Below are 19,616 nucleotides of genomic sequence, written 5' to 3'. Positions count from 1 at the left end.
ATTTTTATATTTGCTTATTGCCAAGGCCCTCTTTAGACTCTAACCTGCCTTTCTCAGGCATTCGCCTCAAAGTCTTTGTCCCAAAATTCATCCAAGGAGTCCAATATGTGGGATATGACCGTTTTCCTGATATCCACAGTTACATTATTTGAGGCTATGTATCAGTGAATTTTCAATCTTGCCTACTTGTAGTTTTTCCCATTTGGGTTCACTGTATGGTAACTGTCAGCACGTCCCACTGTCACACCTTTATTGAGCTCGTCAGATGCATGTGATAAAACTATGGCTCCAGGGCAAGTACACAGATTTCATTCTCACAGGAAAGAAGTTGTATGCTGACATTCTCTTACAAGCCCTCCAAAGTTCTGCTTCTCATTTTAAGAAACTCTGCCTTAAATAATTCAATAAAGACATGTCCCCAAAACATTTGGCTCTGCAAAGAGGAAGTAGTTTTGTTGCTCCTGCTATAAGTTGGCAAATGATAGCTAAAGAATTAGAATCAGGGGAAGTAAAATGTCTTGTTATGAGAACTCTCTCTTATAAAGATAGGTATCAAAGGAATTTTAGAAAATTCCTAAGCCAAAGAAATACAGCTGGGAACTGTTCTTGAAATGTCCAGGAAGAGTGTGTAGGGCACAGTAAATAGTAGGTCCTTAGCTGATATTTTATGATAAAAATCATGGTACTACTTCTGCGGCAGAGAATATTAAATTATTAGCCTTTACCTGCAATCCTAGAGTAGTATGTCATACCTAAGTTGATGAAATCATGAAATGGTATTTCATCTTGTGGCACTGTGATTTTAAGTGTTTCTGCATGCAAGTGTTCCCTGTTCATTTCTGAACTATGTTGGTTTTTCTCGATATTAATAGTTGGAATTGTGTTAAGGCCATCCAGATGTATTAATACTTACAGATTACAGGTTATAGATAAGAGAAAATTCTGTCTCTATTCTCAGATTTCAGTTCAGAATTAAATATAGTATTTTAAAGGTCTTTTATGTAAAAGTTTAAATTGCTTTAGAAAACATACAAATTCCAAATGCAAGGTCCTATTTCATTTTCAACGACTTTATTGAGAACATTTTGCAAATTAGATTTTACAGTTTAACATTTTACAATTAGAAATTTTATCTGCTACTACATAAGTTGCAAACTTTTCAAAACACTACAGAAAATCCTTTATTTCTTTGGATTTTTCTGTTCCATGCTGAGCTCCTGAGATATATTTTTTCTTTCAGCTTCATTTTCATCTTCCTGTGAAATAAATTTTAGAAAACATTAAAATATAAACTTTAGGGCATTTTTATCAGCTGTACTTAATACATTTTAATTCTATTTTCTGAAGAATTAGCTATTGTGATTCTGGTAATCCTGGAAAAAAGGCTAGAAACAATATGGTAAAATTATGTAACATTTAAATGTTTACAGTGGGTTTTCTTTTACACTACACATTGACTGAAGTTTTCTATATGTTTTTAAAAGCAACTTATTTTATTAATGACCTAAAAATTACTTTTGAAAACACTTGCCCGTAAAAAGTGTCCTTTTTAGGAGGTGAATCAGGTATTTTTACTTCACTGTTTGATAAAAATAAATTTAACTTCTGAGACACTTTATGTGTTCCAGCATGGTGTTTTTGTCTCATCTAGCATGCTTTCTTGACAGGTCTGCCAATTTTCCAATTACTTGTACCACCATATGTTATCTGAAGATCAGTCAGCTCTAAAATAGGAAACATGGGCATGTCAGGCTATCGAATGCTTACAATCTTCTACAGTTTCAATTCTAAGTGGTGGCTTCATAATTCACAGCAGGTTCCTGTGGAACATGGTGAATAAATGAAGTGACTTCATAATGTCGGTCTCCATAGGAATGAAGTGCATCTTGTGTTCAATATTATGGTGACCTCCAAAGTATAAATAATGAAGAGTCTGGAGAAGTATTTCATCTTAGAATTTGTAACCCATTTCATCATCTATGTTCCTTCAACAATACCAAGTATAAAGCAGTCTTGCTTTCCTAATATTTCTAATTTGAGATCTTTCATTTTTATTAACTGAAGTTAAGCATTGTCTCTTCTATTGAATTAAAGCATGAGTAGCAATTTAAGTATCTCTAGACAACAACAATATCAGTATCACCAAATACATCGCCCTCTATCTCTGAATCATATAAAACCAAATTCAATTCAATTAAATAATTGAGCTCTGTTTAGTAAATTAACGTTATTAAGTAAATGCAAATCAAGGCATATATATTTGTTTCCCATGAAAAACCACATCCTTGCCTGTAAACATTAAGGTGGAGAAAGCTTCCTTTATACACTTGGTCTCTCCCAAAGTTCACCAGCATCTGTGATTTAGACTTTGTCAATACCAGAAAAGTGGAGAAATTATCAATATTATCATCCAACATGGGCCATTTATAAATATGTGGCATAGAAGAGATGGGGTTTTGAGTATCATTTGGCAATGCAATTTTAACATATTTTTCTAAGTATAATAGCCACTGTATGTTGTTTCATTTTTTTTTTTTCCAATTTATCTCTTTTGAACAGAGATACTATGTTCAATTGACTCTTGAACAGGTAGTTTCCACTTTTGGACAAGAGTTTCTAGAGATTACATTTTGATTAGATCCCAATAAAAACCAAATCTTGCTCTATAGTTTCCACTGTAGTCTTTGGGTGAGACACTGACAGGAAGTGTTAAATCAGCAGGTAAAGGTGGCAAGAATTTTTTGCTAGGTAGCACTGAATTTATATGTTCCTCAAGGCAGGGCTTTATTTTTTTTTATTATACTCTTACTGTCAACAGGGCACATTTAGTATATAGTTGGAGTACAATAAATGATTTCTGAATTATGTGAAACAGTGGGATAAAAAATGAATAAAAGAGAAGTCTGCCTAAACTAATGTAACTTGGAAAAGCGTAATATTCTTCCTTATCCAAGAGTCACACTTCTAAAAATCTTACACTTTCCAGGACAGTACTAAAAACAAAAATGTTTGAAGCAACATTAGCCAAAATGGCCATTATCAAGCTCATATCCTTTAATTTGAAGGACAGGACTGGAACCTTTATAATGTGGACAGTCGAAGTTCCCACACTGATATGACGTACTGGTTTTATGAGCTTGGTTATCTCACTTTCCCCAGCAGCCTTTAATAATACTCTAAGTCAAAATGGAAATGTAAAGGCTTAATAATAATAGGAAGCATCTATAAACTTTACTTTCATATTTAACTAAAATTCTTATAATGCCAGTCTTTTTGTTGAATTTTTCTTAGTAATAAAGTATATACAGTTGACCCTTGAACAACACAGGATTGAACTATGTGGGTTCACTTATATACAAATATTTTTCAATAAATACAGTACAGTACTGTAAATGTATTTTCTCTTCCTTCTGATTTTCTCAACATCTCTAGCTTACTTTATAAGAATATAGTATATCATACGCATAACAAAATATGTGTTAATCAACTCTTTATGTTACCACTAAGGCTTCTGGTCAGTGGTAGGCTGTTAGTTAAATTTTGGGTGAGTCAAAAGTCACATGCAGGTTGTTGGCACCCCTAACCCCACTGCATTATTCAAGGTTCAACTGCTTAATTTATAAATACGTGTCTCTTGTAACATTGCCGCCTGTTCAGGACAGGTGAAGAACTGTTCCACATTTTTCTTTATGCTGAAGACATGTCTTACAATATCTTGCCTTTCTATGCCTTTAAACCATTGCCATAGGTAATAAGATCCAATCTCTTTTTTCCTTTGTACAAGGATAACTGTGATTTGGATGAGAAAAAGGTTTATGAAGGGGAGGAAAAGGCATTTAACCCTAACTGCTAAAGTATAAACACACTGTAATTGCTATAGTAGATCATCAGAAAAATGAAAATAACAGTAACAGATTTTATCATTATAAATAAAAACATTAGAATTAGACATAATCAAGCTCCAGAAAGGATTTTAGAGGTTGCTTTGCTTTTGTTTTGTTTTTTTGGTTTTTTTGGAAGTGCTAATTTGTGTTTCTAACATTACAGGTCAATTTGTATGAGAATTTTATAAGCAATTAAGATTAATAAAATCATAAAAATAGCTCAGGCAGCAAAACAAATATTGACAAATGATTGCATAATGAATCAAACTGCAAAGACGGGAACCTTTTATCAAAGTATTTCCTCACTACTAGATATTAAGGGCAGGCAAAAATTTCTTCTGATAAATGGCAGGTTTTTGTTACTCTGTGCTGAGGTAAGACATCTGTTTGTTTCCCAGTGAAAGAAGACCCTTGCTACATGGATCATTTTCTTAGTGACAGTCCTGACAATTTTGACATTTGTTTCATGAAGTGTTCTGAAGCAGCCAGCAAGAAAATGTACCCTTTGGGGCCACTGGAAAGTGTAGACAGGTTTACCTCTTAACTTTGAAGCTTGTTAATTCATACTCCAGAAAACATGTTGTTTGTAACAATCTTGCAGACCTGCTAGTTACATGTGGAATTTCAAGAATACCCACTCACAAAACAACTACTCCTAACTCCAAATAACTAAGGTGGTTCTTTAGCCTTCTTGCTCTTTTGACAGTGACAGCATTCTTGTAGTAAGGACAATGATCATTTCTAGGCATATATAGACCATGGGATTATGGTCTAATGCTCTAGGTGGCAATGTAAGACTGAAAGTTATTCTAACTGAGAAATCAGTAAAAACACTACCATTCTTATCTAAACTAAATCCCTCTTATCAATGGATAAAACTTGCAAGATTTTGCTTAAATGCTATTCAAGCTTCCCCCATCAATTGGAACAGAGGCACTCTCAATTTTCCTTATTTACAAAATTGCCTTAGTTCTCATAATAGTTCAAAGAACTGATGCCAATTAATCAAATCTATCCATCCTGCTTTCCCTTTTTCTTAGGAGATAACTCCAAATAAAGGGCAATTATTTTAGCAGCTGGAATTTCTTTTTTTTTTTTTTTAAAGATTTTATTTATTTATTTGAGAGAGAGAGAGAGAATGAGAGATAGAGAGCACGAGAGGGAACAGGGTCAGAGAGAGAAGCAGACTCCCTGCTGAGCACGGAGCCCGACGTGGGACTCGATCCCGGGACTCCAGGATCATGACCTGAGCTGAAGGCAGTCGCTTAACCAACTGAGCCACCCAGGCGCCCAGCAGCTGGAATTTCTACTGCTTATGTAATATTTGGACTCAAATTAGTCTGTGTACAGATGACTCTGCCTTTACCCTAGAGACAGCCAAATTGTAAATGACTTCTTTCAAAGTAGTATTATACAAGGGGACAACTTTCTCTATTGATTCTTTATACGTTTAAAGATGACTTTGAGTACCTTTATAGTGCAGATAGCTGTCAGATACCGCCATACCCAAGTGATCAAGGTTTACATCACTAGCAATATATATTAACACTAACTTTTTACTATGATATGCTAAAAAGGGCACAACTCTGGTCTGTGGTATCTTTCCTAAAAATGCATAACCTCAGTCTAATCAAGAGAAAATACCACATAAACACTCTGTAAAATAATCGAACATTAGTCTTCAAAACTGTCAAGGTCATGAAAGAACATACAAAGCCTAGACTATCACAGATGGGAGAAGACTAAGGGAACATGATGACTAAAGACAGTGGTGGGATCCTGCACCATAAAAAGGATATTAGTGGGAAAACTGGCAAAATTTAAATATGGTCTATGCACTAGTAAATAGTATTGTCTTGATGTTAATTTCCTGGTTTCAGTAATTTACTTTGGTTAGAGCGCCTGGTAACACTACAGCAAGCTGGATGCAGGGCAAATGGCAATTATCTGTGTATTTTATGCAATTTTTCTATAAGTCTAAAGTTATTTCAAAATAAGATAAAAAAATGGCAACTCAATGAAAGTTTTCTAAATCCAAAATAAGTATCATGTATGTGCAAAGATTTTATGTGGAAAAAAATTTCAAGGCACCTATAGCTGCCTACACTGAAAATATACAACTAAAAGAGTTTGCTTTTCATTGTTCTACTTACAATTCCTTTTGTAATGTTCATAATGGTGTTCTTAATTTTTATTCTCTTGTTTCATGTGTTTTCTTACTTTTCCACTCTGAGCATGGATTATTTTTGCAAACAAAGAATATAAGTTTTCTTTTAATAAATCCCTCTATAATCTGGCCACTTGAACTATTTCCAGAAATAAGTAAGCATAATGGAGGTCATTGTTTACAAAGAGAATGGTTTCAGTTGTCTTTACTTCACTGAATTTGCTATTCATACCAGAAAGATACGTGGTAGTAGAACAATAAAATGAAGCAAGAAGGTGCAGCTAAGCACTAACTTATTTCCATTTTCATATATAATCTTTAGATTTTAAATATTCCTTTGGCCAGAGAAGAACTATTGTAGTTAGATTCACATGATCTGTATGCTTATGTTAATATACATAAGCATACAGATAATAAGCATATATATATACAGCTATGTTTATCTTCAGGCAAAAAACTATGTACACCTAACCTGTTATGTTAGTTATAGAATAGGTGTCGAAAAGCAATATATACTGTTCAAATCTGTGGTCAAAAAAACTTTTTTATTCACTTAAAGCATATTCCAGATATAATTCTCAACAGCATTTAAGATTGTGCTTTTAATACAGAAAATATGCCAGTGCTGCACAATGAGGAAAAAATTTATCTTAATAACTGAAAAACACTGATGATAATGAAAATGTTTTAGGCAAAATGGGCACGCTGCATGCTTCAGGCTAAAATTAATTAGAGTTTTTAATGTTTTACAATTCCACCATAATTCTTTAAATGGTGCATTTACTTCATAGTAATAAACACTTGGATCATTAAGTAAAGTGCAAGATGTGTGTGATGTGCTACATTTAACAACCTTTGGCTTTTTTTTTCTGTACTTCTGCATTCAGTTTTCCAATGCATTGAATAAGCAATTGAAGGCCACAGTTAAATTTCCTGACTTTGCATATTTGAGATTCTTATTTCATTTAATACAAAAGGCAATTTATCTACCATTTTACAACTGAATTCCAACTTTAGTGGGCTATGATAGATACTGAAATGAACTTACAAGAAATGCTTAATTAAATATACTGTAAAAAGCATATGATGGTTTTTTTTTCTAAGACAGAAGTTGCATATTTAATTAGAAAGTCTAGGCTATATTATAAAATTAAAGTAACTTGGGAAGTTCTTAGTAAACCTAGCTCAAACACTTATGTCATTACACAGAATGGAGCTATTTTGTAAATTTCTACCTTTTCTCTCTACTTAGTGATTCAAACAAGAAATCATAAAGGAAATTTCCCTTTATTTAAAATTATAAAATCATACTCTTTATTTTAATAGCAAGTAAGATGGATAAAAGGGCAGTCATGAATATCTAATTTCATGTATAAAAATATATGCACAGTTCTATTTCATTTGTTGGGCCCTTATCTCCAATTCGTGATTTTGAAGCAGATTTAGTGGAGTGGGTTTGCTTTTCTAAGTCTTTAGTTCCTCGTCACATTTTACTTGGTGGTTGCTTCTGGCAGCATGGAAATGGGAAAGTTAAAAAATAAAACACTGTATTTCCCATATATAATTTGGAAATCTCTCTGGGAAGAAAGGCCCTAAGGACTGGCACAACCATCTAGAGAAGGGTGTATTTATAGTAAAGGAAATGAAGATCAGTAAGTGGAAGGTGAGAGTCGGGCAAAATAAGTAGGATAAAAGAAAGGAAAGGAAATGAGTGACGAATGGTAAATGTGAGCTAGGGTAGACTCTTAATAAGCATAAACCCAATTCTATAAGCTTGTATCCTGTATCTTCCCATAAACAGAAAAAAGCACAACTTCCATAAACTGAATTTTTGGGTATTTCAGATATGTTTAAGATATGAACCTTCTAGGGCTAAGAATACCACTATTCTTTACAGGTGGAACTTATGGTCTTGAAGATAAAAAAAAAAATTCTCCTTCTCTAGTAGAAGTCTAGTATTTGGGAAATAAGCATAGAAGTGTATGCTAGATTCTACATTAGAAGCCCCCACCTTGATAACTCACCTTTATTTATAACATTATTGCTTTATTTATTGATTGATAGACTTATTTATTTTGAAAGAGAGAGAGCACATGTGTGAGCAGGGGGAGGTGCAGGGGGAGAAAGAGAGAGATTCTGAAGCAGACTCCCCACTGAGCATGGAGCCCAACATGGGACTTGATCTCAGGACTGAGATCATGACCCAGGCCAAAATCAAGAGTTGGCACTCAACCAACTGAGTCACCCAGGTGCCCCCATTTTTGCTTTAAAAGATATTAGTTGGCTTGAAGAATTTAGGTTGGTAAGTTGGAATGTAGTCAGCAATGATTATAGAAAAATAATGTAGTACATTATTTGTTTTTATTTACTTATTTTAATTGAAGCATAGTTGACATAGTATTTTAGTTTCAGGTGTACAACATAGTGACTTGATAATTATATACATACCCAGTGCTCACCATAAGTATAGTTACCATCTGTCACCATACAAAATTACTAAAATATTTACTATATTCCCTATTCTGTAATTTTCATCCCCTATTATTTTATAACAGAAACTTTGTACCTCTTTGTCCCCTTCACCTATTTTGTCATTCCCCTACACCCCTCCCCTCTGGCAGTTATCAGTTTGTTCTGTTTAGGAGTCTGTTTGAATTTTTTGTGTGTTCATCTGTTTTTTTTAGTTTCTACAAAGAAGTAAAATCATAACGGTATTTATCTTTCACTGTCTGACTTAGCATAATACCCTCTAGGTCCATCCATGTTATTACAAGAGGCAAAACTTCATTCCTTTCTTATGGCTGGGTAATATTCCACTGTGTATATATGCCACAACTTCTTTATCCGTTCAGCTATCCAGGCACACTAAGGTTGCTTCCATATCTTGGCTAATGTAAATAATGCCGCAATAAATATAGATGTACATGTATCTTTTTTAATTCTTTTCTCTTTGTAAATACCCAGAAGTAGAATTACTGTGTTGTATGGTTTTTCTATTTTTAACTTTTGGAGGAAACCCCATGCTCTTTTCCATAGTGGCTGCACCAATTTACATTCCCAACAGTGTACAGGTTCCTTTTTCTTCACATCCTTGCCAACTGTTACTTTTTGATAGTTGGTGGTATCTCTTTGTGGTTTTGATTAGCATTTTCACGATGATCAGTGATGTTGAACATCTTTTCATGTATCTATTGGCCATCTGTATATCTTCTTTGGTAAAATGTCTATTCAGGTCCTCTGCCCATTTCTTAATTGGATTTTTTGTTGTTTGTTTTGTTTTTGTTTTGTACTGAGTATGTATATATATATTTTTTTTATTAACCCCTTATCATTTGCAAATATCTTCTCCCATTCAGGAGGTTGTCTTTGTTGATTGTTTCCTTTGTTGTGCAACCTATTTTTATTTTGATGCAGTCCCAATAGTTTATTTTTCCTTTAGTTTCCCTTGCTGTAGGAGACCTATCTAGAAAAATGTTGCTACAGCTTACATCTGAGAAATTACTCCCTGTGCTCTCTTCTAGAATTTTTATGGTTTCAGGTCTCACATTTAGGTCTTTAATCCATTTTGAGTTTATTCTTTTATATGATGTAAGAAAGTGGTCCAGTTTCATTCTTTTCCATGTAGCTGTCCAGTCTTCCCAACACTGTTCGTTGAAGAGACTGTTTTTCCCATTGCATATTCTTGCTTCCTTTGTTGAAGACTAACCATATGATCATGGATTTATTTCTGGGCTCTCTATTCTGTTTCATTGATTTATGTGTCTCTGTCTGTGTCAGTACTATACTGTTTTGATTACTATAGCTTTGTAGTATAATTTGAAATGTGGGGTTGTGATACTCCACCTCTATTCTTTCTTAAGATTGCTTTGGCTACTTTTTTAAAAAGATTTTATTTATTTTTGAGAGAGCAAGCGAGCAGGAGTGGAGAGGGAGGGGCAGAGGGAGAAGCAGACTCCCCACTGAGCAGGGAGCCCAATGTGGGACTCGATCCCAGGACCCAGGGATCATGACCTGAGCTGAAGGAAGACACTTAACCAACTGAGCCACCCAGGTGTCCCAGCTTTGGCTATTTGAAGGCTTTTGTGGTCTCATATTGCTTTTTAGGATTATTTGTTCTACTTCTGTGAAAAATACTATTGGTATTTTGATATAGATTGTATCTGTAGGTTGCTTTGGGTAGGATGGACATTTTAACATTAATTCTTCCAACTGATGACCATGGTATATCTTTCCATTTGTGTCATCTTCGATTTCTTTCATCAATATGTTATAGTCCTCAAAGTATAGGTCTTTTACCTTTTGGTTTTTTGTTGTTCAATTTACTCCTAGGTATTTTATTGTGTTTGATGCAATTATAAATGGGACTGTTTTCTTAATCTCTCTTTCTGCTAATTTGTTACTAGTTTATGAAAACACAACAGATTGCTGCATATTAGTTTTATATTCTGCAACTTTACTGAATTCATTTATTCTAAGAGTTTACTGGTGGCGTCTTTAGGGTTTTCTATATATAGTATCAGGTCATCTGTAAATGTGAGTGCCTTTAGTTGGATGCCTTTTATTTCTTTTTTCATCATATAGCTGTGGCTAGGATTTCCAGTACTATGTTGAATAAAGTGCTAAGAGTAGACATCCTTGTCTTGTTCCTGATCTTAAGAGGAAAAGCTTTCAGCTTTTCACGGTTGAGTATGATATTAGCTGTGGATCTGTCATATATAGCCTTTATTATGTTGAGGTATGTTCCCATTTCCCTACTTTGTTGAGGTTTTATCATGAGTGGATGTTGAATTTTGTCAAATACTTTATCTGCATCTGTTGAGATAATCATGTAATTTTTATCCTTAATTTTGTTAAATGTGCTATATAATGTTGATTGAACCATCCCTGCATCCCTGAAATGAATCCCATTTGATATTGGTAAATGATCCTTTTAGTGTATTTTTGAATCTATGTCCATCAGGGATATTGGTCTGTAATTTTCCTTTTTGTAGTGTCTTTGTCTGGTTTTAATCAATGTAATGCTGGCATCATAGAGGGATCTGGAAGTATTCCTTCCTCTTCTGATTTTTGGAATAGTTTGAGAATAATATGTATTAATTCTACTTTGATATTTGGTAGAACTCACTTATAAAGCCATTTGGTCCTGCACTTTTGTTTGTTGGGAGTTTTTGATTATGGATTCAATTCTATTACCATTTCTCTTTCTTTCTGATCCACTCTTGAAAGACTACATTTGCAAGGATTTATCCATTTCTTCTACTTTATCTAATTCATTGGCATATAATTTTTCATGGTAGTCTTTTGTAATCCTTTGTATTTCTATGGAGTTGGTTGCAACTTCTCTTTCATTTCAGATTTTGAGTCCTCTCTTTTCTTGATGAGTTTGGCTAAAAGTTTATCAATTTTTGTTATCTTTTCAAAGAATTAGCCCTTAGTTTCATTGATTTTTTTTCTATTGTTTTTAGTCTCTCTTTCATTTATTTCTGCTCTAATCGTTATTATTTCCTTCCTTCTACTAAGTTTGGGTTTATGTATTCTTTTCCTAGTTCCTTATTATGGCATAAAGTTAGGTTGTTTATTTAAGATTCTTCTCGTTTCTTGACGTAGGCCTGTATCACTCAACTTCCCTCTTAGATCTGCTTTCACTGCATCCCAAAGATTTTAAACCATTAGGTTTCTTTTTTCATTTGTCTTCAGGTTATTTTTAATTTCCTCTTTGATTTCTTCATTGGTCCATTAACTGTTTAGTGTTGTTCTAGAGATCATTTAACCTATCCTCATTTTTAAAAATTCTTTTTTTTTTCTTTTTGCTGTTCAAGCTTGGTTGCTTTCCACTACACTGTCTTCCAGATTGCTGATCTATTCTGTATCCTCTAATCAGCTGTTGAGTCCCTCTAGTATATTTTTCATTTCAGTATTGTATTCTTCAGCTCTGTATATATATACATTTTCTTTCTCTTTGTTGAAGTTCTCACTGAGTTCATCCACTTTTCTCTCATGTCTGGTGAGTGTCTTTATGACCATTACTTTGAACTCTTTATTAGGCAGTTTATTTATCTTCATTTCTTTTAGGTCTTTTCTGGGGTTTTTGTCTTGTTCTTTCATTTGGAACACATTCCTCTGTCCCCTCATTTTATCAGACTCTCTGAGTTTGTTTCTATCTATTAGGTATGTTAGCTACATCTCCTGGTCTCCAAAGTAGTGGCCTTATGTAGAAGGCATCCTAAGATGCCCAGTAGCATAGCTCCTTCTGGTCACTAAAGCCAGGTGCTCCAGGGGTGTCCCCTGTGTGGGCTGCATATGCACTCCTGTTGTGGCTGGGGCAGGAATGGGTATGCCGCTGGGCAGGACTTGCTTGCAGCCCAGCTGTCAGCAATGACCAGCTACAACTACTGTGGGCACACTGGTAAGGAGGGCTGCCCTCAGCCTGCCTTTCTGCAATGACCAGCTGTGACTATGTGGGTGCACTGGTGGGCATGGCTTCACCATGCAGCTGGCTGAGAGAACCAGCTAAACAACTCTGAGTGTGCTGCTGAGTGGGGCTATCTTCCCCTCTCCCTAGGGCAGGAGCTGCTCTGGAAGAGTGCTGGTCCAGGACAGGGCTGCCTGCCAGGTGTGGCAGGGCAGTAGTTGCTGTGGGGCGGGGGAATGCTGGTCCCAAATGAAGCTGCCTGCTGGGTGTGGTGGGGTGCAAGACACTTTGGAGGAGTACCTGCCAGGGTGGGTAGGGCAGGTCCATAGGGGTAAGGTTGGGGTGGGGCAGTGGGCCTATCAAGGTAGAGGTCAGAACTGGCTCCCACAAGCCTCTGGCCAGCTAGGCTGATGGGGAGTAAGTAAATGGTGCCCACCAACCATTCTGTTCCTGGAGAAAGCTCCTGCAGATCCCTGCCTCTTTGGTACCCATTTAGTCAATAAATCCTCATAACTCAGTGATAGAGCATGCTAATCTTTTAAGAACTGTGACTCAAGTTTCTTTTAAGCCCTCTGGCTCTCCTGGAGTTAAGTCCTGCTGATTTTCAAAGACCTTATGAGGGCTTGTCTTCCCAGTGCAGATCCCCAGGAATGGGGGTACCTTATGTGGGGCTTGATCCCCCCAGTCTTCTGTGCCTGTGATATCCCTCTCACTTGTGGGTTGCCACACTGGTGGTTTTTGGGTTCTGACCATGTCTCTGTCTCTCCAGCACTTCTCAATGTGGCCTTCTCTTTATGTCTTTAGCTGTGGAAGATCTGTTCTGCCAGTCTTCAGGTCGTTTTCAGAGTGTGTTGCATTACATGTAGTTGTTTCCTTAGTGTATTCATAGTGAACTCAGGATCCTCCTACTCTGCCAAATTTCTACCCTCCAGGTAGAACATTCACAAGTTCAATATATATTAAAGTTTATAATATACTAAGATATATTTAAAGAGGTTCTTCAGAAAATATTTTTTATGTAAATTGTCTATTAGTCATTAAATGTAACATTTCAAAAATCCCAAAGGTGCTAATATTTAAATACACTACATATAAATTTCTACTTTCCCCACAGATACTCAAGGAGAAGAGACATTTCTAAATTTACACTGTTTTATTTTTTACCCTAAATATAACACATACCCTAAATATAACACATTTAAATTCCCAAGGGTTTAAAAAATTTCTTTCAAATTAAAATGAGATAAAAATAGTGTCTAAAAATGTTGAAATATGCAAGATATGAGATACGGTGATCACCAAAGTATAGTAGTCAAGAGATTTCCATGTTGGATTAAAAAAAAAAAAAATCAGTGATTGGCTCATTAAAATTTTCAGAGATACATGCATTGTTTACTATGACCAGAAATGATTCAGTAATAACTGAACTTGTTATAAAAGCTGGAAAATACTTATATATAGCATATTTATTTATTCATTAACATAAACAATAACCATGATACTGGAATTGGCCACTACAAGAGTGCCTTCTTTAACAGGGTGTGACATCATTTTGTTTATCCTTCACAATACAATGAGGAGTTTAATGCAACATAGATTTAAAAGACACTTTATAAAAAGAAAATTTTTTTTTTGTTTAGTAAGGCCCTAAGGTTACTTTTTACCAAAACTAACTTCTATACTGCCATTAGAAAAATCTCTGGCCCTTTAAAAGGGAGAGAGAAAGAATATACATTTTATATTTCCTTTGCTGAATTCTGACATTCTAAAGAAAGGATAGTTATAGCTCATATGTATCAAATCACTGTCAAAGAAAAATAGAATTTACATAAATGGTAACGTTACAACCTTAATATTACTTTAAAGCTACGTAGAAGACATTCAAAAAGTAAAAGGTACCAAAAACTCCCTTAATGAAAATTATATTATCTACATAATTTGCTGTTATTTACAAAACTTGATTTCACCGAATGGAATTTATCAAAGTGAAAACTATAGTTTGTATTAAGATAAAAAAGTAAGCTGACAGTATTTCACTAATTAAAATTCTTTTAATGTTACTGTTTCTGAGGCTAGACAATGTAAATGTTTTAAACTGACAATTTTTAGACTAAGAAATAATTTCATATCTAAGGATTAAAATGTCTAGATAGTAGATCTGCAGTTAGGAATTTATAAACTGTCTCAATTTAAGTTGTTTTAAATATATAATGCCCTTGTTAAGCAGGAAGTTGTTGAAGTATTTATCTCAAAAGCTACATCAAATTCAAAGATGGACTTGAGGCTAATTTGTAAAACAACTATGATATGTATGGGACATCTCTTAACTCACTTCAGTTCTCCTCAGGGTAATTAAGTCCCAGAATATTAAAGCTGAAAGATTATTAGATCTTATCTAATCCTCCATTATATATATGAAAATACTGAGCACTAGATAGAAAAATACATGAAACCAATTTCTTCACTAGGTTTTCTAGTGATTTAAAACAACTCCCCAAACTGTCTTCCAAACTCAAATGATTTAAAACTACATCATTAAAAGAAAAACAGTAATTTTACAGTGGAGAAACCTGAAAAACACTAACTTAACTTGAGTAAGCAAGGTTAACCTCACTAGTAATACATATTGACATCCTATTTTCTGTCAGGAGGTGAAGGAGCATCACCTCTGTCTGTAGTAGCCTCAATCTAATCATAAGAAAATACCAGACAAACCCAGATTGAAGGATATCCTACAAAATAAATGAATAATACTCTTCAAAAGTGTCAAGATTTTGAAAGGCAAGGAGAGAGTAAGTAATTGCCACAAACTGGAGGATCCATGACAAAATGAAATACGGGATTCTGGACCAGAAAAAGGACATTAGTGGCAAACCTGGTAAAATCCAAATAAATTGTATAGTTTACTTAAAACTACTATAATACTAGGGTTTAGGTTTGATAATTGTCCTATGTTCATTTAAGATGTTAACTTGAAGCTGGATACTGCATACTCTCCATACAATTTTTACAACTCCTAAAATCTAAAGTTATCTCAACACAAAAAGCAAAAAGAGATAAGCAAATAAACAGAATCTTTGTTAGGATGATTTAGAAATAAGAATACTTTGGTTAAAATACTGTAAAGTTTCTCACCAAAGTAGTATGCAAAGGTAATCAGAATTCTACATAAAGAGGTTCTGGCATTTCTATGATATGAACTCTACACTATAAAGTAGTGCTTTTAGTAAAAAAAGTGCTAGTAAAATCATACAGTAATACAGAATAGTGTTTGGCACATGAAGTTCATTGTCATGTTTTCCTGATTCATGCAGTTTAAGAACCATTAGAACAATATTCAACTGTAATATGGTAAAATATGACTTGTTTTTATTTCATTTGATAGTTTTTTGGGTAGCAGATGTTCTTATTAATACTGACATGTTATTTCAGTAACCTTTAATCAGAGCCTTCAAAAATGATGTCTGACTGTTATCTAGAGGAAGAGAGGTACTCTTGTTTAACAAAAGAAATTTCTCCAAAAAAATATCATTTGACCTGAGACTGACTTAATAGGGTACAAATGTCAAAACAAAGTAAAAATGTTAGTAAGCCAAAACCTAAAGATTGATCAATTGATCTAACTATTCATTTTTTTTGGTAACCCAATGATAGACTTGATTGTATTGATTAAATCTTCACATTTTAGAAGAGTCTGGAATATATTTTGTCCATTGACTCATATTAAACATTATTTTTTTAAGATGATCTTAACTTTTGAAGTAAATTCTATTCCTAGAATCCTTCCTTTTATTCTCTCACAAAAATTTAATGAACAATGACCGTGTGTTAGACACTAGGCAAGGTGTTGGAAATAACAAAGATGAATAAAAAGGTCTTGCTGCCTAGAGGAGTTCATATTCCATTTTGGTAGACAGGCATGCATATAATTACAATGCAATGAAGAAAGTACATCAGACATATAAATGTGAAGAGAAGAAAACTGAACCATGATAATACATAAGAGTATTTTTTTAATGATTAATATCCTACAGAGTTGGATTATGTCATCAAAATAATAAACCTTCCCTTGTGCCCAAAGATTAGTATTGTAACCTTTAAAACAAATATTTCTCAATGTAACTTACACTGTTTTTCTATTAAGATAAATTCAACTTCAAGGACATCTTTCAGAAATAGACTTATGTTTAGAAAGTGAATTTTAAAAAACTTTACTCCCAAGTGAATAGATTAAGTTGCCTCAAATATCTTTTTCAAGTTGAATACTATTTTCCCCAGAGTGAACCCATTAATCTTGACAGTTTTATTGGAAATTAATAGCTCATTAGATGTCCAAGTAACACATCTCCTATGGCACATTAATTTTTCATGGATTAAAACACTGATTTTGCTTCAAGAAAAATTAAAAATACTATTTTAGAAAATTCCATGCAAAAAAAATTCTCTAATGGCAGTATTTCATAATCAGTGTCAAAAATAAGAGCCACATTTCCATATCTTGAATTTGTAGATTACCGCTTAGCTACTATTTTGCTTTTTTAAGAAAAAGATTAAATGTTTTAAACTGTTACCATAATGAAAACCATGCAGTGATACGTTCAAAAAAGTAGGCTCTTGGCAAGTACCAAATCATTTAGAAAGCTTGCCTAAAAATGCACTCACTTACTTAATATTTCTCTATGACCAACTAGTTATTCTGTAAGTATAAAGTATTTCTCAGTATTCCATAATCTAGGCTATAGGATATGACAAAAAATAATTCATACAATGACATTTTCAAATATCCTATTTGAAAAAAAGATAGTTGGAGAGCTATATAAGCCATCTATGTATCCCTCTCTGATTATTAACTATGTATCAAGTATTGTGCTAGGTGCTCAAAAATTATGATCTATTAGACATAGTCCCTGCTTTATGGAGCTTGCAATCTGTGACTAAAACAACTGATCACGGGAGTAACTATATAATTGCAATTATGATATGTTCAATGAAAGAATAGTGCTACAAAACTTTTAAAAGAAGCATCTGAAAGTTTCTGGGAAGCTCTCCACCCTCCTGAAAATGACAAATACATTGAGAACTGAAGGATAAGAAGGAGTAGAATTAAAGAATGAAGGGATGAGCATTCCAGATAAGGAAAACAGTGAGAAGGTGAAACCAGCTGAAGTCCAGTGAGAGAGAGGAAAAGAGTAGGAAGTGACATGAAAAGGAAGACAATACTGGTTCTAGCATCTTCTGGTTCTAGCATTATACACTTTGCACAGATGGTTATTTGGATGTACTTTTATATGTGTCCTGTTTCTTCTATACAATTGGGTAGTAGTGGATGTATAATCCTAACTTTGACATAGACACTATCCAAAGCTATGAAACTCTGAAAAAAGAACTGCTTACTCTTTCTGAACCTTGTTTCCCTACTCTGTAAAATAATAATAACTGTTACTAATGGCTAAAGGTATTAAATCAAATAAAATGTGAGGAGACAAGCACAGATACTGGCCCACAGAAGGCATTCAATAAGCTTTATTCCTGCTTCCTTCCAGGGTTGACTTTATGACAGAGTTTAATCATCAATGGCCTACTAATATGCTGTTAAGTAGTGGGGATCCTTTTCAAAAACAGTACTTAGCTAAATCTCCATCATTATGATATTAAGTAGAAATCTATTCCATTTGTGTTTCTTTAATTTTTTGATCTTGCAATTTCAATTGTTTGTATTACCAGACTCAAAGCAATAGTAATAAAAGAATAAACTGTTAATTAGGTGAATGATTACTCCCAAAGATAATCATTCAAAAATAGTAATAATTAAGGAGAAGCAAAATAAATAATTTTTCAAAATTACAAGGACCTTTGATTATCATTTTTGACTGAAGTTCCTCCCAGATTTACCTTATAGTCTACATGATGTTGTGACTGTAAATGAATGTAAACTAATGCTTTTCTCCCAGAGTAAAGCAACAATCCTATTGTGTAGTCCAACTGAAATGAAAATAATCTTGGGAACTAGATAGGTCCAATACATAAGAACAATGAATAATGATCTGTAGAGGTTACACAAGTATAGTTCTTATAGAACTGACTTAAACTTTTAGGCATATCATTCAAAAAAATAGGCCATAATCTTACAGCTAAATTTTTTAATTTTTAGAAATACAGAATCTTAGAAGAGAAGCTAAAAGTAATTTAATTCACCTCCCTTAAGTAATATTTAAATTTTGTTTTTCTTTTACCTATGTACACACACAGATATTATACAGATATACTATAATGGACAATATATTTGTGAGGCCTGTATAAACACATGGCAAATATGATTATTCCTTATTATAAATATATTATTTGAATAAATAGTGCATGCCACAGGAATGAGTCCTCATTGCAAGGTAAATTCCATAAAAATAACCTGGTTAAATTTATTAGTTTTTAAAAATGTGTTTGACTGTCATGATAGACCCCACTGGGGTTTAAAAACATGGACTGATTCTAGATAAAATATGGGGAGAAACCTACTGGGAACTTCTGTGGAAGTATTCCTTACTCTTTAAACAAACAAAAACAACGAAAACCCCACACACAAGACAGGGATCACTTCCTTTGGCTTGCCTTTATGTATTCTTATGCGAGGACATAATACTTGGAGCTCCAAAAGCCATCGTGTGATCACGGAGAGACAAGCTTAATGCCAAAAGTAAACACACTGATAATTCCAGAAGACAAAATATCTTCTTTAAGTAGTCCTATAACCACCTAATCTTCTCAATTCTGAAATACAGGGTATGAAATCAAGTAGCTGGGTTTTCTGTTACTTGCAGTTAAAGCATCCTTACCAATACAACACTGACATCTTTCTTAAATTTCTTCTTCTCCTAGTTCTCAGCGTTTTCCTCATTTTATTGCTGTCTGTAGAACTCTGTTATCCTTTGATAACCTTATCTGGAGATGGCTCTGAAGAGCCTCAAATTCCACCTATTTTATGATGACTCTCCAATTTATATCTTCAGCACTGACATATATATCCATGCTTTAAGCTCATATACCCACTGCTACTTGATGCCTTCAGTGAACTTTTAATAGGCGCCTCAAACATACCATGCACAAAGCCAAATTCTTTATCTTTTTTTTATTTTTTATTTTTTTGGAGAGCTTGCAT

At 34.0% G+C, this 19,616-nt stretch overlaps 1 protein-coding gene across 3 annotated transcripts in view; it reads right to left on the bottom strand.

Moving 5' to 3' along the window:
• Window positions 1–1,054: 1,054 nt before the first annotated feature.
• The window catches only part of PHF14 (PHD finger protein 14), a 199,429-nt gene continuing 180,867 nt past the window's right edge, over window positions 1,055–19,616 (bottom strand). For 2 of the 3 annotated variants that reach the window (XM_088018232.1, XM_028119281.2), the window contains one exon: window positions 1,055–1,256. In XM_088018232.1, coding sequence (XP_087874358.1) covers window positions 1,182–1,256 — 75 coding nt within the window. In that variant the 3' untranslated portion in view covers window positions 1,055–1,181. The remainder of the gene's footprint in view (window positions 1,257–19,616) is intronic. The other variant, XR_015766710.1, reaches the window with a different exon arrangement.

Source organism: Eumetopias jubatus, unplaced genomic scaffold (assembly GCF_037043125.1).
Source record: "Eumetopias jubatus isolate StellerSeaLion01/CBP00866 unplaced genomic scaffold, mEumJub1_p1.0 scaffold_14, whole genome shotgun sequence".
Lineage (NCBI taxonomy): Eukaryota > Metazoa > Chordata > Mammalia > Carnivora > Otariidae > Eumetopias > Eumetopias jubatus.
This window is presented reverse-complemented; position numbering and strand designations above follow the sequence as displayed.